This window comes from Cyrtonyx montezumae, unplaced genomic scaffold (genome assembly GCF_038088225.1).
Source record: "Cyrtonyx montezumae isolate F1298 unplaced genomic scaffold, pur_monq_1.0 scaffold_10, whole genome shotgun sequence".
Taxonomy (NCBI): domain Eukaryota; kingdom Metazoa; phylum Chordata; class Aves; order Galliformes; family Odontophoridae; genus Cyrtonyx; species Cyrtonyx montezumae.
The window spans coordinates 48,268,261-48,288,918 of NW_027071826.1; the positions used below are offsets into that span (position 1 = coordinate 48,268,261).

At 42.7% G+C, this 20,658-nt stretch overlaps 1 protein-coding gene across 2 annotated transcripts in view; it reads left to right on the top strand.

Moving 5' to 3' along the window:
* The window catches only part of DENND2B (DENN domain containing 2B), a 151,913-nt gene extending 131,351 nt beyond the window's left edge, over positions 1 to 20,562 (top strand). For both annotated transcript variants that reach the window (XM_065755300.1, XM_065755301.1), the window contains 7 exons: positions 1,475 to 1,623; positions 15,815 to 15,992; positions 16,996 to 17,037; positions 17,988 to 18,099; positions 18,940 to 19,179; positions 19,319 to 19,405; positions 19,810 to 20,562. In XM_065755300.1, coding sequence (XP_065611372.1) covers positions 1,475 to 1,623; positions 15,815 to 15,992; positions 16,996 to 17,037; positions 17,988 to 18,099; positions 18,940 to 19,179; positions 19,319 to 19,405; positions 19,810 to 19,844 — 843 coding nt within the window. In that variant the 3' untranslated portion in view covers positions 19,845 to 20,562. The remainder of the gene's footprint in view (positions 1 to 1,474; positions 1,624 to 15,814; positions 15,993 to 16,995; positions 17,038 to 17,987; positions 18,100 to 18,939; positions 19,180 to 19,318; positions 19,406 to 19,809) is intronic.
* The last annotated feature ends 96 nt before the right edge of the window (positions 20,563 to 20,658 follow it).

The following is a 20,658-nucleotide window of genomic DNA, read 5'->3' on the forward strand; positions in this document are numbered from 1 at the left end:
GCACTGTCTTAATTAGGAACAGAATCCTGTCCTTCCATTGTGGCTCCTCTGGCCTAAACAAAGATGATGATTAATTGGAAAGTAGACAGTATGTTTCTTTGTGAAGAGCAGACTGAAGCAGAAGGCTTTGCCAAAGAACGGAAACCATCTGTGGCATCTAAAGCTGTTGTAACTTGCATTGCATCCTACACTCCAGCAAGATATGAGTATTGGAAGTTTTGCAGCAGAATTAGCTCCTCATGATTGGGCACTTAAATATGGTTTGAGATTCCAGTTGCAGTGCTAAGGAATGGAAGTGGGCATCTCAAACACAAACAGTATTACAACGTAACTGGTAGGAACTGGTTTTGTGTTCAGTATCCTGTGGTCTTGCTGCTTCTGTTCATATCCCTAAAACAGTGCGTGAGGAATTTTGTAAGGGCTACTAGACTTTAAACCCAATACAGCTTGTTAGTGAAATGTGGTGTCGTATACGTGAAAAGATGAAGGAGGTTTAAGGCAGTAAAATGATGGTGATGTTTAGACATAGTAAATAATAAGGAGATCTATACGTGCTCCTGCTGATAAGTCTACAAAGATTTCGACACAGCTTTAAGTTGGTCAATTTTTCCCCTTTCCCTTCTGTTTCCTCAGTTTCCTCAGTAGTTGATCATTTTCTGTCTTGCTTCATATTTTTGTTCCTCTTACTCTCTTCTTCATTGTATTTTTCTGTCTCTTTTCTGTCCTCTGTCTGCAAGTTCCACAACTGAGCATGTCAATTGCAGAGTAAAAGGAAGATATAATAAAGGAATCAAGCAAAAAGGCATTTGAGAAAAGGAAGGAGAGGGCCTGAGGTCATGGATGAAGTATGACAATTAGACTTTAAAGGGATGTCACAAATCACCATCTAAGACCTTGTCCTGACTCCCAGTTAAGTATATATATGTATATATATACACCTATGTACGTGTTTATGACAGTAACATAAGGGTTAAACACTAGCTAGTGATTTGTGCATTATAAAGGAGGAAAAATGAGATTAATTGGGATTAATTTTTGCACAATGCTTAAGTTCAGTCCCTGGCTCCCATCTAGATGTGAATTTGAATTGAAAGCCAAGTTGATACCAAATATGTTTTGTCTTTAAGACTGTTTTAACCCTGCAGGCTTCCAGTCCTAGTTTTTTACTTCATTCTGTTGACTCAGCCAAGCTTTACGTTTCTGAGAGTGTTTAGAAGGCAGAATTATGCTTCCTTAGGAAATGATAGCAGATTTAATGTACCTGTCTGCATTTTGGGAAGAAAATGACATGATAGCGGACTGCGTAACGCACTGTTTCTCTGTAGTGTTGTGCCTCCAGCCTCAGTTTCCAAAAGAGGATGGGAGTTGCTCTTTTTGTCCCTGCAGCAGGTGTGCCTGGGCCAGGGTGTCAGCTCCCCCAGGGGCTGCCAGTCCTAAATAGTGACACTGACTGATACTTGTTAAACGTGTTCAGGTCATTGAGCTGCGCCGGCCGATGGACTCGCGTCTGGAACATGTGGACTTTGAATGCCTTTTCAAGTGCCTCAGTGTGCGTCAGATCATCAGGATCTTTGCTTCCCTCCTCTTGGAGCGGCGTGTGATTTTTGTAGCAGACAAGCTCAGGTAAGTGACAAAGGGACCTGAATCACACGTTAGGGCAGAGCTATCTCCCGATACAAAAAGCTTTAACATATGTCTAGAATGACTGTCAGATGTGAGGATCCTCTCACTGACAGATTTAAATAATTTTACTTCAGCAGAAGTTATTTGCGTCAGTCAGGGAACGCGTTTTCTTGCTGTTGCTTTCTAGCTCTGCATCTACAATGGGAATATCAACACTTATCTGCTTCATAGTCAACAAATGTTTTGCACAATGTTTCAAAGCAATATAGTCCTAGCAATATTTCATTTCTATTTTGAAACAAAGTACTCTTAAACAATATCAGACATCCTCGCTGGGGTGCTTTGGCCACACTGCGCACCCAGTGGGATGCTGAGAGTTGCTTGGTTTGCCCTGTGCAGTACAGAGAGTTCATGATGGGGCCAGGTTTGAAATTCTGCACTACCAAACCATGCAGTGTGAGCATTAACAACACTAATACATTCCTTCCCAACTAGTTAGGCTACTTTATTTAGGTGCTCGCACGACCTGAAAATGTTTTCTTTCTGAAACTCTACGTTGGGTTCCTTGCTACAGCCTTTCAATGTCTTGTTTCCTTGCCCCATGGTTGCAGCCTCCCCTCCTTGTTCCCTCTGAGGCATGTGCTCACCCCAGGGTGTAAGGAGGGAGAGGGAACAGGTCAAGGCTCCGTGGAGCCTTTACCAGGAAAAGGCTGTGCCTTTACCTTTCAGCAAAGAATTATCCCTTTCTGGGGGGGGCTTGTGTATAATCTCTATATGGAAATGCGGGCATTGTAAAGAAGGTTTTCTTTGCTGTAGCATGACAAATAATAAAACTTAGCAAATAAAAGGAAGTACTGTAATTTATTAAAAGATGCTTGATTTTTCTGAATCTAAAAGGACACAGAAGACAGCATAAGTTGTTAAAAACACAGATGGATCTACCCAAACAAACTCTGTTAAACACTTTATCTGTCCCGACCGTCTCTGAATGACCGCCAGAAATAATAGCTGCACTTAGTGGCCGCCAGTGTATATAATAGCAAAAATACTTTGCATAGTAAAAGCTTTACAACCTTTAAGGGGAGGATTCCTTAAAGCTGCAGACTTTTCTCAGGTTATAAAGTTATTTCCTTAGCAGTCCTTTTTGTTGTCTAGAACAACAGGAACATTTTATTTCATCCCTTTCCTTGTCAGTAACCCTTAGTTTGAATGACCGCTGGGAATGACTTAATTTCCTATAAACTCCTGGTGAGAACTGTGGAGTTAGTTCAGGGTTTCTGCAGTACCCTAGAAGATGTGTGAGCCAACATTGGGGCAGGCAGCTTTTGAAAATACTCTGATGTACTTCCTTTGAATACTTTCCTACTAAATGCTTAATTACTGAGGAAATGAGGATTGTACTATGCTGCTGCCAACTGTTGCACTGCTTTGGAGTTCCCAGTTGCTCCTTTGCAATGTTGTCCTGGTTGGACAAATACTCTGAGCCTTGATCTTGGCTGTGGGTGCAGTGAAGTGTGGAAGGTTTTCTGCTGAGGGGACGGAGAGCAGCCACTCCCTGGAGTCTCTCTGGGACAGCTGATCTCACTGATGTCCTCAAATACTTCTCAGCACTGTTCAGAGATAGGAAACAACTTTTAAACCTACTTTTACAGACTTGTATCATCTTGGCTTGGAAAACAATCATGCTGCTGAGCTGGGGCTTATGTGGTCTCATGGCTGCTGCTGTAAGGGGCAGAAGCTGTGCAGCCCTTATTATACACTTCGTTTTGTTTCCTCTAGTAAGAGTATGACATAATCTGCCCTGGTCGGTAAGGTAGGTAAGATTAATTCTTGGGAATCCTGAGCTGTCCTTCTGAACCCTCTCACCTGTCGTGTGACACATGCCAGAAATATAGCTCCTCCCTTTCTTTCCTTTCCTTATTTTTGTTTGGTCTGTCTGGGATCCTAAATGTTCCAGGACGGAGACTGTTTCTTGCTCTGTGCACGTGCAGTCATACTTGATATAGAACAGGGCTCTAAGAGTAAAATAGAAACTAATAACGAGTCCTTTGACAAAGGCCCAGAGAAAACGACAGTAAGAAGTGGATTTAAATTCAATACTTACTGAGGTTTTCATGGTTTAAATGGGGATGAAGTCTAAAATGAAACACTCTGGCTTTGAGCTAATAACTGTCTCTCTTGGAACCCTTGAGACATGAATTTTGTTTATGGGCATCATGGCTGAAACTGAAGGAGTTTACCAGTTTAATGTGGAAAAAAAAGAAAAAAAAAAAGTGAAATATCTTACAGGTCCGGTCTGTGGGCCCAAAGTACCAAAGCAGGAAATTAAAAAGATTTTACAAGAGTTTGATTTCTACATGTACCCAAAAAGCAGCTTAGAAATAAATGATGAAGTTCAGGCTTCAAACAATGAGATGCAGTGGGTTTTTATGGCTGCCTAGTTAACAGGTCTCCAAGCAATAAATGACTTCACACATTATACAAGTTTCAGGAAGTCGTGACTAGAGAAGTGAGATTCATTCAATAACTTGTTATTTATGGTTCCTATAGTGCCCAGAGTGTGAAAACTTAGAGTCCTTAATCTTTGCTGAGAAGAGGTTGCCATCTTACAATGCAGAAAACGATGCTACCAGAAATAAGGAAACAACAGTAAGGTTTGAATGACAAGCCTGTGAGTTAGCCTTGGTTAGTTGTGCGTGTGTGCAGGTAGTTGGGTTTGTTTGTTTTGGTGTGTTTTTGTAGTTGTTGATTTGTTTTCCTCAATAAGCTGCTTGTGTGTTTTTTTTTTGTTTGCTTCTTTTCCTTCTTGAAACTGAGTGAATAAATCCCTGCAACTATTTGCTCACCTTCAAAAATTCGACTGAGTCTGCTTGTGGCCTTACAATATTTTGCTTTCCACGAACTGTCAGGAAGACAACAGAGAAATAAAGGCAATAAGAGAGAAATCTGGAAGAATAAGTCAGGAAAAGGAAACTTAACACCCCAGTTCCTCAAACATCTGCAGAAAACACAGCTGAGATGTACGTCCCACCCCGGTTCCAAACCCTGTCCCAGCTGGGAGCCCCTGCTGATTTTCCTGCCTGTTGCACTCTGCCTGTTCACCCCAACCCTGAATAATCCCACGATGCTGCCAGCTGCAAAGGGAGAGTTTCTCTACTGCCGTCCTTTGGGCTTTACAAAGCGAGGCACCAGATGCAAAATCAGGCACTTAGTGGGCACCGTGGGCATTGGGGTTGCTGCAGGCACGAAGGTAGCAACAGAAAACAAATAGAATACAAACACTGAAGGAAAAACATTACTCTGCTTGTTTTAGTTTTGTGCCGGGGAAACAACTGCAGGCTTGTTTGCTGCTGGGTAGGGTATCCATGCCTGTGAGAACAGGTCTGTTGGCTTTTCCCCTTAATGCTTGAACAGGGGGAAAGGGAGGGCTTGGACATCTCAGCATCCCTTTGTTATAATCTCATTTTTTTATAAATAAATTAGTATGAGTGTCTGGATGAGGCTTTTGCTGTGGAATGAAATCCAGAAGTACTTCTTTCAGTGGAACACTTTAAGAGCTGTGAAAGGTGTCTGTAGAGTCTGTGCTCTTGCAAAAGACAAAGCAAGTTGTGCTGTTGTCATTCCCAAGATATTTCAGCTACTTCCCAGTGATGAATGAGTATGGGAGTACGGGCCTCAAGGAAAGCTGCTTTAGAAAGGCATGTGTTTTATGCTCCCAAATCATATAGGTGACCTTGAAAATGTACCCTAAGGAAAAGGTGGGCCATGCATTTATGTAAGCACTGCCAGGTTAAGGCAGTCTCCTCTCTGGCTTCCCTTGTTCATTCCCATCTCAGTCCATACTCTCCTTCACCCAGAAGGCTGTGCCAGCTCAGACACAGTAGGGATTATTTATTTTGCAGTTTCTCCAAATGAGTCTGGCCCTCAGCCTGGTTGCAGTGAGAATTCTCCTGCTGGTTCAGGGGCTGGGCAGGGAGCTGGGGCTGGGCAATGCAGCAGGGCTGGGTACGCTTCAGGCTGGTGTGAACCAGGTGAGTTTACAGTGTCTCGATCAGTCCATGATTTAAACCCACAAGTTTTTCATATATGCAAGAGAGGCTTGAGTGAACAAGGGTAAGGTAAATGATGGATATTGAGACAGTGAACTTCAGTGCAGCTTCAGCCTCTGCACGTCAGAGTCTTCTTCCCCTAGTGATGACTGCAGATGACTCCATATTTCCCAGAAGAGATTTCCTGTTTTTCTGTCCCTCTGCCAGCTTTCATTCCCTGGACCGTATGGGGCAACCTGGTGTGACACAGACCAGCAGTCTGTTACCTGGTGGCCCACAGCCCCAGACAGCCCTCCTCTGCAGCACTCACCCCACAAAGTCAAGAGGCACTGCTGTGGGAAGAAGCTAGGCACCTATGAGGTGGCAGGCCTTAACATCTTTTAAGGATAAAAATCTCTGTGTACCTTCCTGAAATATATGGGACGTTCATCTGTTCCAGCACAACTGGAAAGCTCAGGCAGGTCTCAGACCTGACCAAAGGGTCAGGCTCCAGACAGAAAAACTGACTTAATTCAGATCAGAAGCATAAGTATGTAAATACTTGCAGGAAGTCACCCCGCAGGCATGTCTCTGTAAACTTGGAGGAGCAAAAATGGAGCAGAGTGTACTTGTACACAAGTGCAAAGGCTTTCAGAACAAACAATGGTATTTTCCCAATCTCATGGATGGAGATGCTTTAGGACTGTCCTTGTTTTGTTCAGGGAGTGTTGATGTTTGTCCTCTTATTTCAGTCTGTTGTCTTGGAAGTCACAAGCTCACGCTAGGAAGCAGCACGTTCAGCAGTTACAAGGCAGTCTGATCATGGTTTTTCAGTGCCTGCCTAGAAAAATTAGATTAGGGATGCATTTGATCTTGTAGCTCACGTTGTGCAAATTCAAATAGAAGATAAGTGGCAAGATTTTAGCAGTAAGAAGAAACTACTACTTCTCAGCTCTGTAGCAAGGTCCGATGAGAAAGAATGAGTAGCTAAAATTTTGGGTGGATTAATAAGGTGGGGGGGGGGTCATTCCCTATTTCTTTGTAAAATTTTTTATCTTGTAATAAAATAGGATATAATTCTCCTAAGCTAATCGTGTTAATGAGGCCTTACTAGACACAGGTGCTTGCTGCTCCTTTCTGGTAGCTGCTATATTGTAAAACTTGTAAAATCTGCCAGCCTCTGCTGTGTTAAAAGAAAAAATGCATGTTGAGACAAAGAGGGAAAGTGTGCTCAGCAAACAGTCAATGAACTTTGGCCAGTAGTAAAGATTTCCTTTCGCTTTGCATATCACGACTGAACTCCACAAAAAACAGTGAAATGAACTAGACGGCAAATGCTTGGCAGAAACTATTTTGTATTGGGGGAGAGTTTACTGTGTCCAATCTCTAACAGATCTGTACCTTTTCATAGGACAGGATGCAGAAGATCCAGTTGTGTATTCTTTTGGTCACATCTCTCACAGCCTTTTACTGAGTTGAAAGTTCAACCCTCTGTCTCAAGCAAAAGTTTTTTTCCCCCAGCCCCTGCTGTGCATTGAAGAGATATTTAGAGATGCAACCTACCGAATCTCCTGGAATATGCAATAGCTTGTAGATCTCCTGTGTAAAGCCAGGAGGAGTATTAATGACTGTCATTTCTTCTAGCATGTTTTATTGAAAGATCTTTATGGTGCTGTCTGATGCTGAACACAAGCTAGGAGATTTCTTTCACTCATTCCTGCAGTGAAAGGAATTGTCCCTTGTGTGATTACCCCATATTTAACCATGCCCAATATGAAGAGTTTGTTCTACAGAAAGAATGTTTATTTCTGATACAAGTAACTAGGGAGATGTTCAATTTCCTCCATTTAGAACTGGATCGCCCCCCTTTGAAAGTGATTTAGAAATTGCAGACCATTCCTGATTTACTTAACGGACAGTAATCAGCAGCTGCTTTCATCTTTTATATCAAGAAGCATCCTCCACAATCTGATTCTCTGCTACCTTCTCTCCAGTCACTTTCCTCTTGTGAGACTGATTTTTCTTTATCTGCTCGTACCCTGAAATACCACTAAATAGAAGCATGCATACTTAAAAGTTATCTCAATACTCTTTGCTCTGTAAAGTATGTGATTATTTGTCTTGATGTAGCTCCAATTTCTTAGTATTCTGCTTTCTTTCTTTGTTGTGATCTTCTTTGCGTAGGATGTTTGTATGCAGCCAAGTCCTGCGAAATGCTGAGTGCCTTGTCTTATTAAGTGCTAGAACTGAAAGTGTTTAATGCGTTGTGAAATTTGGTGGTTCAAGGTAGCTTGAAAAGATCTCTAAAGATCTTTGAGGGAGAATTTTTGCACTGTGTTCTCCCTTCTCAAGAGATACTTAACATTTTGTACCACTTGGAGTGATACCAATCCGGCGTTCTGCGATGACTGATGGCAGTGGGAGAGCTATTGAGAGTGTTTCAAATGTATTTTCTCAGGAAATGTGTCAGGTGGAAGAAAGAGCCTGAGAAACAAAATGAACTTGCGAAGTCTGTCCTGTTTAAGATTCCACGGTCCCATGGAAAAGGAATATAATAATGGCATTTTTCATATTCAGTAAATTTTTACAGCATTTATTAACATGCCATATCACAAGAAGCGTATCTTAAGTTTGTAAAATTTTTTTTCCTCCTTTTCTTCTGATCTCCTTTCCAGTGATGTTTAGTCAGGTGACTTCAGGCTTTGACTAAAGCTCATTTTCCCACTGGTGCAACAAAATTCTCTTCCCATGAAAAGGAATGGCATAACGAGAGTAAACGCATTGTCTGGTAATTTTCTTCTGGATTGCTTACTGGTGTGATAACCACATGGCAATAAGTTGCAGTGTTTTCCCACTTGGGCCTCCAGCTTCCAGCATGAGGATTTAGACAGGTTGTCTTTTTACGACTTTGAAATAAGAAGGATTAAGGTGTTGGGATTGTTTTTCTTTTCCTTTGTTACTAACTTAGAAAATTCTTCATCCTACTTTGCAGCTGTCATGTTGTTAATGTTGCAGTGATTGCCTGTGGATCTGAAACCACCAGTGTTAACCACCAGTTAATGTGACTTGTGTGAGCAAAGGTCCTGGTGTGGAAAGAATAAGTAGTTAGCACTCCTCTGGAGCACCCAGGCCAGAATCGCTTTTGTTCAGGAGTTATGTTAAGAAACTGTCATGCAGGAAGGGTCTGGAGAAGTCTGTGGGTGCTAAGGATACGTTTCTTCTTTGAAGTGATGCGTTTTCTTTTAAACGTGTGACAAAACGTCAGGTGGAAATCCCATCTGCCCCAGCTTTGTGAGAAGAGAAATTGAATGTCAGTTGCATGAAAAGCCACATTCTCATTCTGTAGGGACACTCTGCATGCCTCTTTCTCTGGGGGCTTTTTTATGTACCTCTTCTTATTCCACTGGTATCACGGAAACAAAAAAATTAATGTGTTGGTTAAAACCACATTCCCCACATTCAAATCTTCTCTGTTCCCTTTTAAATCAAATGTTTCGAAGCTAGGTCTCTGGACAGTGTGTCTGCATCTATTAGGATCACATGACGCAATCTTGGTCTGTGTCATAAGCCGGAGTATTAAAACTTTACCTGGAGATCTGTGATGTTCTTTTCTCTGGTATATTTATCTGGCATATTTGCCGGGACAAACAAACAAGTTTTTCCCTGCGTGTACCACTGAACTCACTTCCATGGGAGAGCAATGAAGGTATAGGCAAGAGCCATCAAGGACTCTCACACTTCCTGCTCCACATGGGCCCTTTGTAAGGGGGTTCTGCCACGGGGGTGAATTCCCTGTCTGGGGGAGAATCTCATTATTTAACTCAAGTTAAATTAAACCATTAAGAGTTAACAAATACATAAATAGTATATTAAAATTAAAGTGTATTGACACATTCAGAAGTTAGTGTCTCCTGCCAAAGCACCATATAAAGAAGGGCCTGAAGGATTCTCTGTAGTTTGCTTTATCCCTGAAGGGCTTCTAGACAAGCATGAAGTAATCAAATCTCAGGTGTTGGAACATGCCTTGCTGACAAAGAAGAGACAACTGGACAGCCATTCACACAGCATCAAAACCTAAAACAGTATTTTGCCTTGTCCTACTGCACTTGGTTTTTAATTGGTCGCATCAATGAACTAGCTCTAATTCCTGCTGCTCTGCAATCATTAGAAATAGTTTTCTATCAGTGCCCAGGTAGGTTACTGTGTTAGGATTAATTTGTATTTGCTTTGAGCAGCAACAAGCTGAACACAAATTCCAGTATTACTTTTGATGGCTGTCTTTTGTCTTGCACATACAGGTACTTACAGTGGAGGAAACTCATCCTTTCAGTTTGCAGTTCTTTCCTGATAGAAGCCATGCATTTGTGTGTGCTTGCTTATCAGCAGTACGTAAGGGCATGGTGCAAAATGGCTGAAGTGTAAGCACACTGATTATAGCTGATTTTTGTCTACATCTTGAGATGGCTTTGAGCCTCTATTGTGCTAGCTCAGTCCTACTGGAGATCAACTTTCCCCTGTGCTGCCCCTCTCACAGCATCTGCAGTACCACACAAACAGGGGCAGATGTCATTAGATGGTGTCACTGTCCCTACATCTCAAAGAAGCAATGAGGAGGGACAAGTTTTGCCGTGGCCCCCATGTGCATGACACATCCGCATTCACATTGCATTGTTTTCCTTGCATCATTCAGCCCAGCAACTCACTGTCCTATCCCTTAGTTTTGAATCTTGGTCTCTTTGCCTTCAGGCTGTTTCCTTTTCACCTGTTCATCAGGCTCATTTTCCCTTCCCTTCCGTTTTCCTCTACCAGCTGAGCCTCCCATTTCTCTTTGTAGCCTCAGGCTGCAAAGGAAGAAATTAGCAGCTAGTCAAGTCTCTTCTTAGTATGCACAAAAATTCATTTTAAGATGGCTTCTAATATAGCACAATTACCCTGTTTTTCATCTCAGTAGTACAAGTCCTTGGCACACAGATCAACCTCCGAGCCCTTGCCACCAAATGGAACCTTTTCAAGTACAAGTACATCAGAGATTCTTTACGTAATGAAATCATGGCTTTTTCAATATGGCTTTGTTCCTGGATACCACCTGACCTAACATCAGGCCTGTGGGTTGGATCAGTTGTCCTCCTGTGCTCTCTTCCCACTTCCGTTACTTTATGGTCCTGTATCACTTTGCCTGAAATTGGAAAACACAGATGTTATCCAGAGGCAGAGGCATAGGCTTAAAAATGTCAGTAACAAGTTAAATTTTGAATCCTGATCACGTGAACATAGTGGCAATCAGAAGAAAGCAATGCTAGGAATAGACAGATCTGGCCACTCAGTAATGGCAATCCTTACATGCGATCACGCAGAGACATCCTTTAATCTCTAATAGGCAGTGGGTTACCTGTGACAGCTTCACTTCTCAAACGCTTCCATTTCAGCTTGGCTTTAGTATTGAGTTACAAGCACAAAGGTATTTCTTGCTTCATATTTTCCCTGGCCAGAATGTTGACCCATATACTTCCTGCAGTCATCTGTCATGCCCCCCCCCCCCCCCAGCTCCCCCTGCATCTGATGCCATGCCTCTGAATGCAGCTTTTGTTCCCTGTGCCTGTGATTGCATGTACCCATTCCTGACTGGGGGCATTTTTTTCACGGCCACAGCCAGATTGCTCATCACCACGTTCTCATCTGTAGCTACAACACATGATTTTGTTTTGAAATGTTAATGGGGCAGATCTAGCTAAAAAACTGCAAAAACACATCATTTGGTTTGAGTCAGAAGAGGGGAAATCTAGCTCTTTTTTCTCTCTTTTAAACAGCCTGGATTGGGTAAATGAGAATCGAGCAGTAATAATTTTGCATACGTAGAAAACTCAGCGTGCCTGACTATTTCACACAAGTTAGAAAACTGGAAATTTCCTACACCACTGTTTCAGAGACTCACTCTTGAATTCTCCTATTTGGTAGGCAGGTAGTAGTAGCTGGGTTGCTGAAACACAGGACCTCAAAATGACAGCCCCAGGAGTGAAGCACGAGCCACAATCTCGGGGGGCTCTGAGTGTGTGCAGCCACAGAACAAGGGTTCTGGGGGCCAAGGGATGTACTGCAGCAAAGCACCCATGCTGGGGAGTTGAAAGCAGTAACATCTCCCTGTCATCACTCAGCTCTTCGGGCAGCCCAGAGATATTCAAGGGTTTCCTTTAGAAGCAGGAATGCTGCAATATGGAGACTGGCCCTCACGATACTGATATGTTTTCACTTACACCTTGCCTCTGGTGCTATTCCTTGGGCCTATCCACTCGAGTGGAACTGCTGCTATTGTTTGGTACTATCCACTGAGAGAAACTGTCCCTTTTCCAGCGTTTATCTGTGCATTGTATCTGACGCAGTGCAGTTCTGCTCCCAATGCTGCCTGCACAGCAACAGGAATCCTGCAGCCCATCTCTCATCCAAACCACAGCTATCTGCTACAGTTGTCACTGCTACGTTCTCTTTATGCGATGCCTTTCAAGTTTTTTGCTTTGTCCTTCCCCTCTGCCTCTGCAGTCTGTGTGTGGTGAAGGAGACTGGCCAAATTCTTGGCCTTGCGGTCTTTTCCCAGAACTCTTCACAGAGTTCTCCGCAAACCTCTCAGACCATTGCAGAGTTGTTGCGGACTTCACCCTCTCTCAGAGACTGGAGTTAAGCCAAGATGTGGAGAGGTGATGAGAAGTGCAGGAGGGGAGTGTCAGACGGATGGTTTTGCCATGGAGTTCATCAATGGCACAAGGGCAGTCATGGACTTAGGAAGTGCTTAGGGTGTGAGGGTTCTGTGGTAATATATTGATTATTATTTTTTAAAATAGCCTGGTTTTTAGGCTATCTGTTGAACTGACCTGGAAATTGGTAGTAGATCTCTTCCTATCTAAGGAATATAAAATGTTTTCATTCTCCTTCTCTGCTGCTCTTGCTCCCAAGTATTGCCTAGTATCTGACAATACCAAGTTCAATATTTCCAGAAGTGCCCCTTTCTTTTTATGCTGAGGTACAGCTGAGTAGACAAATTGCTTAGCCTTGGGAACAGGAATGCTCCAACAGCTACTACTTAAAGATGTAGCATGACTTTCAGTGAGCCAAAATCTCTATCTTTTTGGATCTAATGTTAAATTATGGCATTGTAGCTCATTACGGTGGATAGGCTGAGCTGTAACAAGTGTATGTGCTGCAGTCTGTGCCATCCAAGTGGCAAGTTAATTACCTTTATTCCATTGATGGTTAAAGCTGAGTCAAGTTAATTTGCTTTTGACATGGGTCCCCGCAGTTCATCTGAGTCATGGCCACGTCTGAAACTCTTGTACCTCAGCTCTTGGTCTGACTGACTCTCCACAGCCAAGTATGCAACAGGGAAAACTTCTGTGTGCTACCACAGGAAAATGATTTGTAAAGCAAAGTACCACAGAGAAAGTGAGGTCAACTTTGAGCAGGAAGGTGCAGTGTTATCACATCTGTTGCCAAGCGCTGCTTTGATAAGGACATAGCAATTCCATATCTATTCATCAGGTTCTAAACTTGTAAAGGATAAATGTCTCTAATTTCCTATCATTACTGACAGACTCATGCATTAATTACACTGTAGATCATGTCAGTACTTTCATCATCATCAAACCTGCCCTGATCTATTAAAAATGAGAATATTTTGAAAATATTCTGTGACCATTCCGTTGCTCTACTTTGTGTACTTCACACACCTTACAGAATATAAACCATCTCGTTTACTTCACATTTCTCATCAACAAGGACAGCTGGGACAGCACATGTGTTGCACAGCTTGTAAGGAAAATGTGGAGTGGACTCGTTTCCAGAATTACTTCTATTTTCATTTACTGAATATGCTTTTCGTGAATAATCCCCTTTTGAGAGGATTGGAGCTGTATGGCAGAGATTTAACGTTCTCTAGCACCTGACGTTTCTGAAGGTGACCTTACAGAATGTGAAAACCTCACACCAAAGTGGGAGATGGGGAGTCCTTCTAGCTGTGGAAGGATGCTTTGTACATGTAAGAACGTACACAGATGCTTTGTGCATGTAAGCATTTAGTTCCATGAGTCTTCCAGGCATTCCAACCTCAGCACGAGAAAGGGGAGTACGCCGTTCTGGGGGTTTGGGGCTCACAGTGAGTGTTTTCTGTGTGGTCAGTATGAGGAATCTCACAGGAAACCATTTTCTGAGGCTGAATTTTGCCAAATGCAGAGCCTTACCACATTCAGGAGGAGCTGACAAAGGCAGCGACGTGACCCGCAGGATGCCATGGAGCAGGGTGCTGCCACATGCTGTGCTCAGCTGCTCCCGGCCCCATCCACCCCCAGGAAGAGCTCTGAAGGAGAACCCAGTGTCCTCCCCTGGCGTGGGAATAGCACTCAGAGAGGATGCAGGGGCTGATTTACGTCACAGCACTGTGCGTAAAGCAGCGAGTTACAAAAGGGCATTCTATAGAAAGGAAAAAAATATTAACCGAATGTTAGAAGAATGTTTGTCTTCCTTGCCTTTAGCTCAACATGGATCTTTTTTTAGTCAGTCATGTAAGAAGACCGAATTGGTTGCAGTTAAAAATGCCACAGCGTCATTAAAGTGAGCTTGAGAATCGTGCTGGGAGCCTGCGCTGTGCCCCACAGCTCTTCTGAAGCACAGTGTTGTGTTTGCCATCGCCCACACCTCCAGGACCGAGGCGTGAATCAACGGCAGCACACTGCCTGCAGTAAAATGATGTATTTCTCAAAGTTTCTGATTTTTCTTTATAAGAAACCTGTTTCAGGTTACATAAGTTATGAAAACACACTGTAATTGACAGGTCTTAAATTAAGTATCAAATAGATTAAACAAAGAAACCAGGGAACAACAAGGTAAAAAGACAAGCATTTACTGCTCCCCAGACTTCTCTCTTCCTCCTCTAATTCTCACTTTTCCCCTTCAGCAATCTGCAAAAGTTGATCACTGTCAGGAACAAACAGGCAAAACTTTTCTTCTGGCCCTGGCATAATCCATAACCAGAAGTGCTCCTGAGGACTATTCCAGTGGAAGCCTGATGCCCCCTAAAGTTTCCAGGAAGAATTGCAGTGAAGAAATCAACATTTCCCCTCAGCATTCTCAGGCAATAACAGCTCCAAGTTATCGGTTATTTATAGTTCTTTGTGGCTACATTAATCACAGAAGAAGTTTGCACTGTGAGAAAATTAGCTCATCATGTGAGGCTGGGTAACAGTCCAGATTTCTGTCACCCTCTGCCTGCAAGAAGGGGACGTTGTAATGCAGCCTGAAATCAAAGCTCTGTAGCAGAGAAAATGCCTGTATTCCCTGCTGCTAAAACTGGCACAGTAATGAGGTTCCTTTATTTTTAATGTTTGGAAACCATGTGACTGTAAAAGGGAATCGGATTCAGTAGCTGGAGGGATGGTGTATGCTGTCCGCTTTCCACGAATGATACGAAGCTGTGACATCATGGGTATTTCTGAGCACTTTTTTGAGCAGGGTTAATACCATTATCACAGGACTTGGTCCATCAAAGTCTATTACAGTAAAGTATGCTGCTGTCACAGAAACATGCAAACTTTAAAACACATGTTGCTTTTACTAATGACTTTTGGAACAATTATTATTGTGCGGTGAGCTTTTTTGGATTTGCTTTGTTTGCTTATCTTGTTTTTATCTGATTCAGTCATTTTTCTTTAGGAGTCTTTGTTTCAGTTTTTATTTCCCTTTCACTGTCTCTGTGTGTGAGTGCTTGACGTGAAAACATCAGTGCTGTTAGCACCAAGGTGGTCAGACAGCTGAGAACTGCAGTTGCTTTGGGTGTTAGGCCTCCTTCAAAGTGGCTGCTACATACTGCTGTTGGCAACATTCAGCCCCATCTGCCTTATCAGCCTCCTGGATGCCACGATGGAACTAACTGATTCTTGTCTGTTAGCTTTCGTTCCCTGTCACCTGGAGATGGGCAGGGGAGAAGCTACCACACCTCACAGTACAGGTGGGGTACAGACTGCAGCAGGACCTAGGTCACCTGAATTCAGAAGTGACAGTCCAAAGGCACCTGGGGAAATGCGGGCAGCATGTGTATTTCAGCACACTGAGTTGATCAGCAGGCAGTGCATGTTCCGGTTGAAGACCAAGCTCTGCTCACACAATTGTTCCTCTCTCCTCAGCACCCTCTCAAGCTGCTCACACGCCGTGGTGGCCTTGCTGTACCCCTTCTCCTGGCAGCACACCTTCATCCCCGTGCTGCCCTCATCCATGATCGACATCGTGTGCTGCCCTACGCCCTTCCTGGTGGGCCTGCTCTCCAGCTCTCTGCCAAAGCTGAAGGAGCTGCCTGTGGAGGAGGTAGGAGCTGGCACCAGAATTGTTTGCCAGGGCTAAAGCTGGCCTGGCCCTGGAGAGAGCCTGCTGCTTACTCCTCGGTCCTGAGGACAGAAAGAAGCTAATGTTAACTGGGGCAACAATTCAGCACAGTGCTAATATTCTGCTTTCTTATGTTTGTGCTCTATCTGTCACAAGGAAGTCATGAAATGCCAGCGGCTGTGACACTGGTCAGTGCTAATGGCAGTTGTGCATGCAACCATAGTCAGGAGAGAAAATAAAACCTTCAAGGTTTTGTTGTTGTTTTCTTGTGGGGAAGGGTAACCTTAAAGACTTTGCTAACACTGTATTGGAAATCAAATAAGAGTTGTGCTTCATCAGCTGTTCCAGTAAAACACCACCAAAATCTTCAAGGCCACGCTCTTCTTTCCTACTCTTACTGATTTTTTATTTACTGATGATTTTTTTTACTTTTTTACTTTTTTTTTTACTTTACTTACTGACGATTTTTTTTCTGTTTGTGTGTGTTCATTTTCAAGGCACTCTGTGCTTCAGGCTTTTGAAAATCTCTGCTGTTTTCTCCCACGCTCCTAACATTGCTCTCCCACATCCCAGCTCCTTCTCAAAGCTTCACTGTTTCATTAGCATTGGCATGTCACACCCTTGCCCTCCAGAAGCCCTGCTGCCTCAGACAGCATGGTTTTTTTAACCTCCTCCCTGAGATAGTTTTCAACCACACATTAGCAAAAATTAATAACATCCTAGGGTGTAATACAAAGCAAAATCCTCCTAACTCTTTTAATTTTTGTACATATTTACAGATCTACGTTAAATTAGGTTTTAGTTCTACAGAAAGAACTTCATCTTTCCCTTTTGTAACCTCCTTCATAACTGTTTTCACAGTAGGTATTTTATTTGTGATGAGGCTTGGGACCAGCCAGACGATTCTTCTCTGTTAGAAAGCAGGCACAAATTAATGTTTTCTGTCTATTAAGATATATTTCACCACAATGTTTCCTTTCTTCAGGCTTTGATGGTGAACCTGGGATCAGATCGATTCATCAGACAGGTAAAGTACAGCTTGAAATGTTGCCACATAGTTCAGCAACCTGTTTAGTCCTATCATATTGTTAGGTTGTTCATTTTAAATCATAGAGTTTGATAGGAATTACACAATCGGTGAAACACCAGGAAAAAGGAGCTCATTTTCTGTTTCACCTCAGATTAGTACTACTCTTCTCATGTGTACGAAAGGGACTGAGGCTGTTAAAGAAACCAGTGGCTGTATTGTCAGTGCAAAGAAAACATTCAAAAATAGCATCATGTTAGTAAGATAACTCACTGTTTGAGGTGAAAAGGACAAAAATTGCAAAGATGAACAAGTCTGAGTGAGAGAGAAGTGGGGAATGGTTGAGTGTGGTGGGAGAAGAAGGGTTGTGAACAGGAAGATAGTAATGTGGCACGTGGTAATCTCAGAAGTATCCACCAGTAGGCAAGGTGAGTAAATTCATTTATAATATTCCCTGGAAAATATGACTGTAGGTATTCCTATGAATACTCCTCCATCTGCTCACTTTTGCTGAACAAGCGTTAAATAAATGATCAATGGGGCAAAAGTGCAGAAAACAAGATGTCCTAGGACATAAATAAAAGCAATGACCAAGAACTGAGGTTGCCTAAAAGCAGCTAGAGCAGCTGTGTGTATTGCATGTGTGGCAGCTCTTGGCACGATTTGTATTCAATAAAACAGCTGTTTGGACTCTTCATTACATGAAAAGCTGATACCAAGGACTTTGCGCTTTGGATTTTTTTTTCTGTCTTTAATCTCATTAAGAGTGATAAGAAACATTGTTTAGATTTACATGATAGCTGCACACAGGGTTTTATTATTTCATTTCTGTAGGCGAGACAGTAGCTGATGCAAAATGCTTTTCTTCTGAACCTTAAGCTGCAAAAAATAATTGCTGTAGTTGCTGCACAAGATGAGTGTGATCTAAGGATGTTTTTTTCCTCTGTCAGATGGATGATGAAGACACTCTATTACCTAGAAAGCTGCAAGCTGCTCTGGAGCAAGCTCTAGAGAGAAAGAATGAACTGATAAATCAAGATTCAGATAGTGATTCAGATGATGGTAAGCTCGTTTGGAAACTCATAAACTGCCATGTAGACAGTATTCCAACTTTCTACCTGGGAGATAGAAAAGTGGGACTCCGGTACTCAGATACAGAGCTTGCAGTTAACTTGGCTCTGATTCAATCCAGTATAACTATACATGCTGAGGGGTGTGTCTGCTGTTGGCTCTCAGTATCTTCAGGGAGAGCAGTAGGTACTTCAGAAAGTGATGTCAGTGCTGGAGGGGCTGAATTGCCTTGGAAGATTCACATTTATCTCCAGCAATTATAAAGAGAGTCTAGAGTGAACGTAACCATCTGTGGTTAACATGTATGAGGGAGGGCTCTATTCAGCTTCTAAAATTCATTTCTACTCATCTTGGCTTCACATATGTAAAACTATTGAACATCTCAGTAGTGGTGAAAGCCTGAATTCTACAACATGTACTTTTGGATCTGTTTTCAGCGTGTAGGTTTATTATCCTGCAAGCAAACATTGTAATTCTCAGAGCTGCACAGAAGTTCATCAAATAGTTATTCAGATTTAAAATGAGAGGTATCATTTTGATGCTGCGCTCACTTGCTGTGCTTAAGTTTTTAATTTCCTGATCTGTCTCCTGAGGATTTGTATTTCTTCTTAACTCTTGGTTAAAAAAAACAAGTTACGTAGACTGACAGCTCCTAATGATAAAGCTGCTACCTGACCTACATCCCAGGTTGCAAAAGAGCTGCACAATTCCTTTCTTTTATCACCACAGCGTCAATAAAACGTTAGATGATGGTGCCCAGCCCAGGGTGGGGACAATGCTGAGAGCCGCAGCAGCTGATTGTGGTGTCTTATTGCTGCCTTATTTTTGCAGAATGTAACACCCTGAATGGATTAGTGTCTGAGGTTTTTATCCGATTCTTTGTGGAGACAGTTGGCCATTATTCCCTGTTCCTAACCCAGAATGAAAAAGGAGAGCGTGTCTTCCAAAGGGAGGCATTCCGTAAATCCGTGGCCTCCAAGAGCATCCGCCGCTTCTTGGAAGTGTTCATGGAATCCCAAATGTTCGCTGGTTTCATCCAGGACAGAGAACTGAGGAAATGCAGGGCGAAAGGTAAAGGGTGCAGAGCGCTTTGTGCCGCGGCGGGGGCAGAGCCGAGGGGCGGTGAGAGGAAGCAGCATCAGAGGAAGGGGGCGGCGGGATCTCGCTCGGCAGAGTGCTTTCCGGCTCAGTTTTCTCCCCTCTTCTGTAGGTCTCTTTGAGCAGAGGGTTGAACAGTATTTGGAAGAGCTTCCGGACACCGAACAAAGTGGAGTGAACAAGTTCCTGAGAGGCCTTGGTGAGCAAACTCTGTAGAAGTATTTCTGGAATTAATTTTCACGTGACTTCTTTATTATTTTATTAAAACGTAAATCAATCTTTGAGGTGAAGTCAGATAACCAAACAGAGGTTTCGGTACGGGAGGGGGGATATCAAAAGAATACAATGAAAACATACTTGAAGTCAGACTTCAGCGTGGTCTCTGAAACGTTTTCATTTTCAATTGGAAAAAAAAAAAGCCTGAAAACTTAATAGCAGAAAAAAAATAAAAACAGCAGTTGACTGCTAAATATTGTATTAGTTGGCTCTCCCTGCTGGTGTTAAACAAGTGCACTGCAAATCACACCGATTCGTTCAGTAACCTTTGATTGCAGTTGGCTTTTCCAATATGTGTAGAAGTGACCGGTGGTGCGTTTTCTATAGGAAACAAGATGAAGTTCCTTCACAAGAAGAACTGATCCCGTTCTGCTGAACCACCAACCCAAAGACTAGGTATGACACTGTGCCTGGGACACCTGCAGCTCCAGACCTGGACATGGGAGAATGAGAAAAGCTGACTGCAGCTTTGAGTGATTGCCCATGCTGTTACAGAGTGTCCGTGTATTTGGATGGAATTTGTAAATACTGTGCTGTAAGCTTTTGTAACTGATTTTGTAATGAGCAAAGGAAACTGTGGTAAATATTTGTATATTCCTGAGAATAACAGGTGCTTTCTTTAGTACGAGTTGAGTTATGCTTGGTGCAAAGATGAGTAGCTGACTGCACACAGCTCTCAGCAGAACCACTGACTTCAGGGGATGTTTGTGAGAACGACACTGATGCCTGAGCACTGCGGTAACGAATGGACCCGCGGGTCCGTGGGAGTGGTTGTGTGTGCAAGGGCTGGCCTCGTATGCCAGAGGTGGTATTTTATTTTATTTTTTTCCTAATTTTCTTTCTCATTAATTTTAAAAACAAAATAAGAAAGTAACTTGATTATAAGGTACTTGGTTCACAGTACAGAGCTTCCATTTGGTTTGAACGCCAGTCAGTAAACTCCTTGTAATCCATTCTGCACTAAGACTGCTAACTGTGAGGAGAGCTGCAATCTCTGACATGCAAGCTGCAACGTGTAGGTACAGTTAAGTCCTTTCCTCATGTATGTATGTATGGTTCCCAATAAACCGTGTAAATATACCTGTTTTATAGTCTTTGTGTACTTCTGACGTGGAGTGGGTACAGAACCAGAGTAACTTGTGAATGTGAATTTGCAATTAAAATACAAAATGCTTG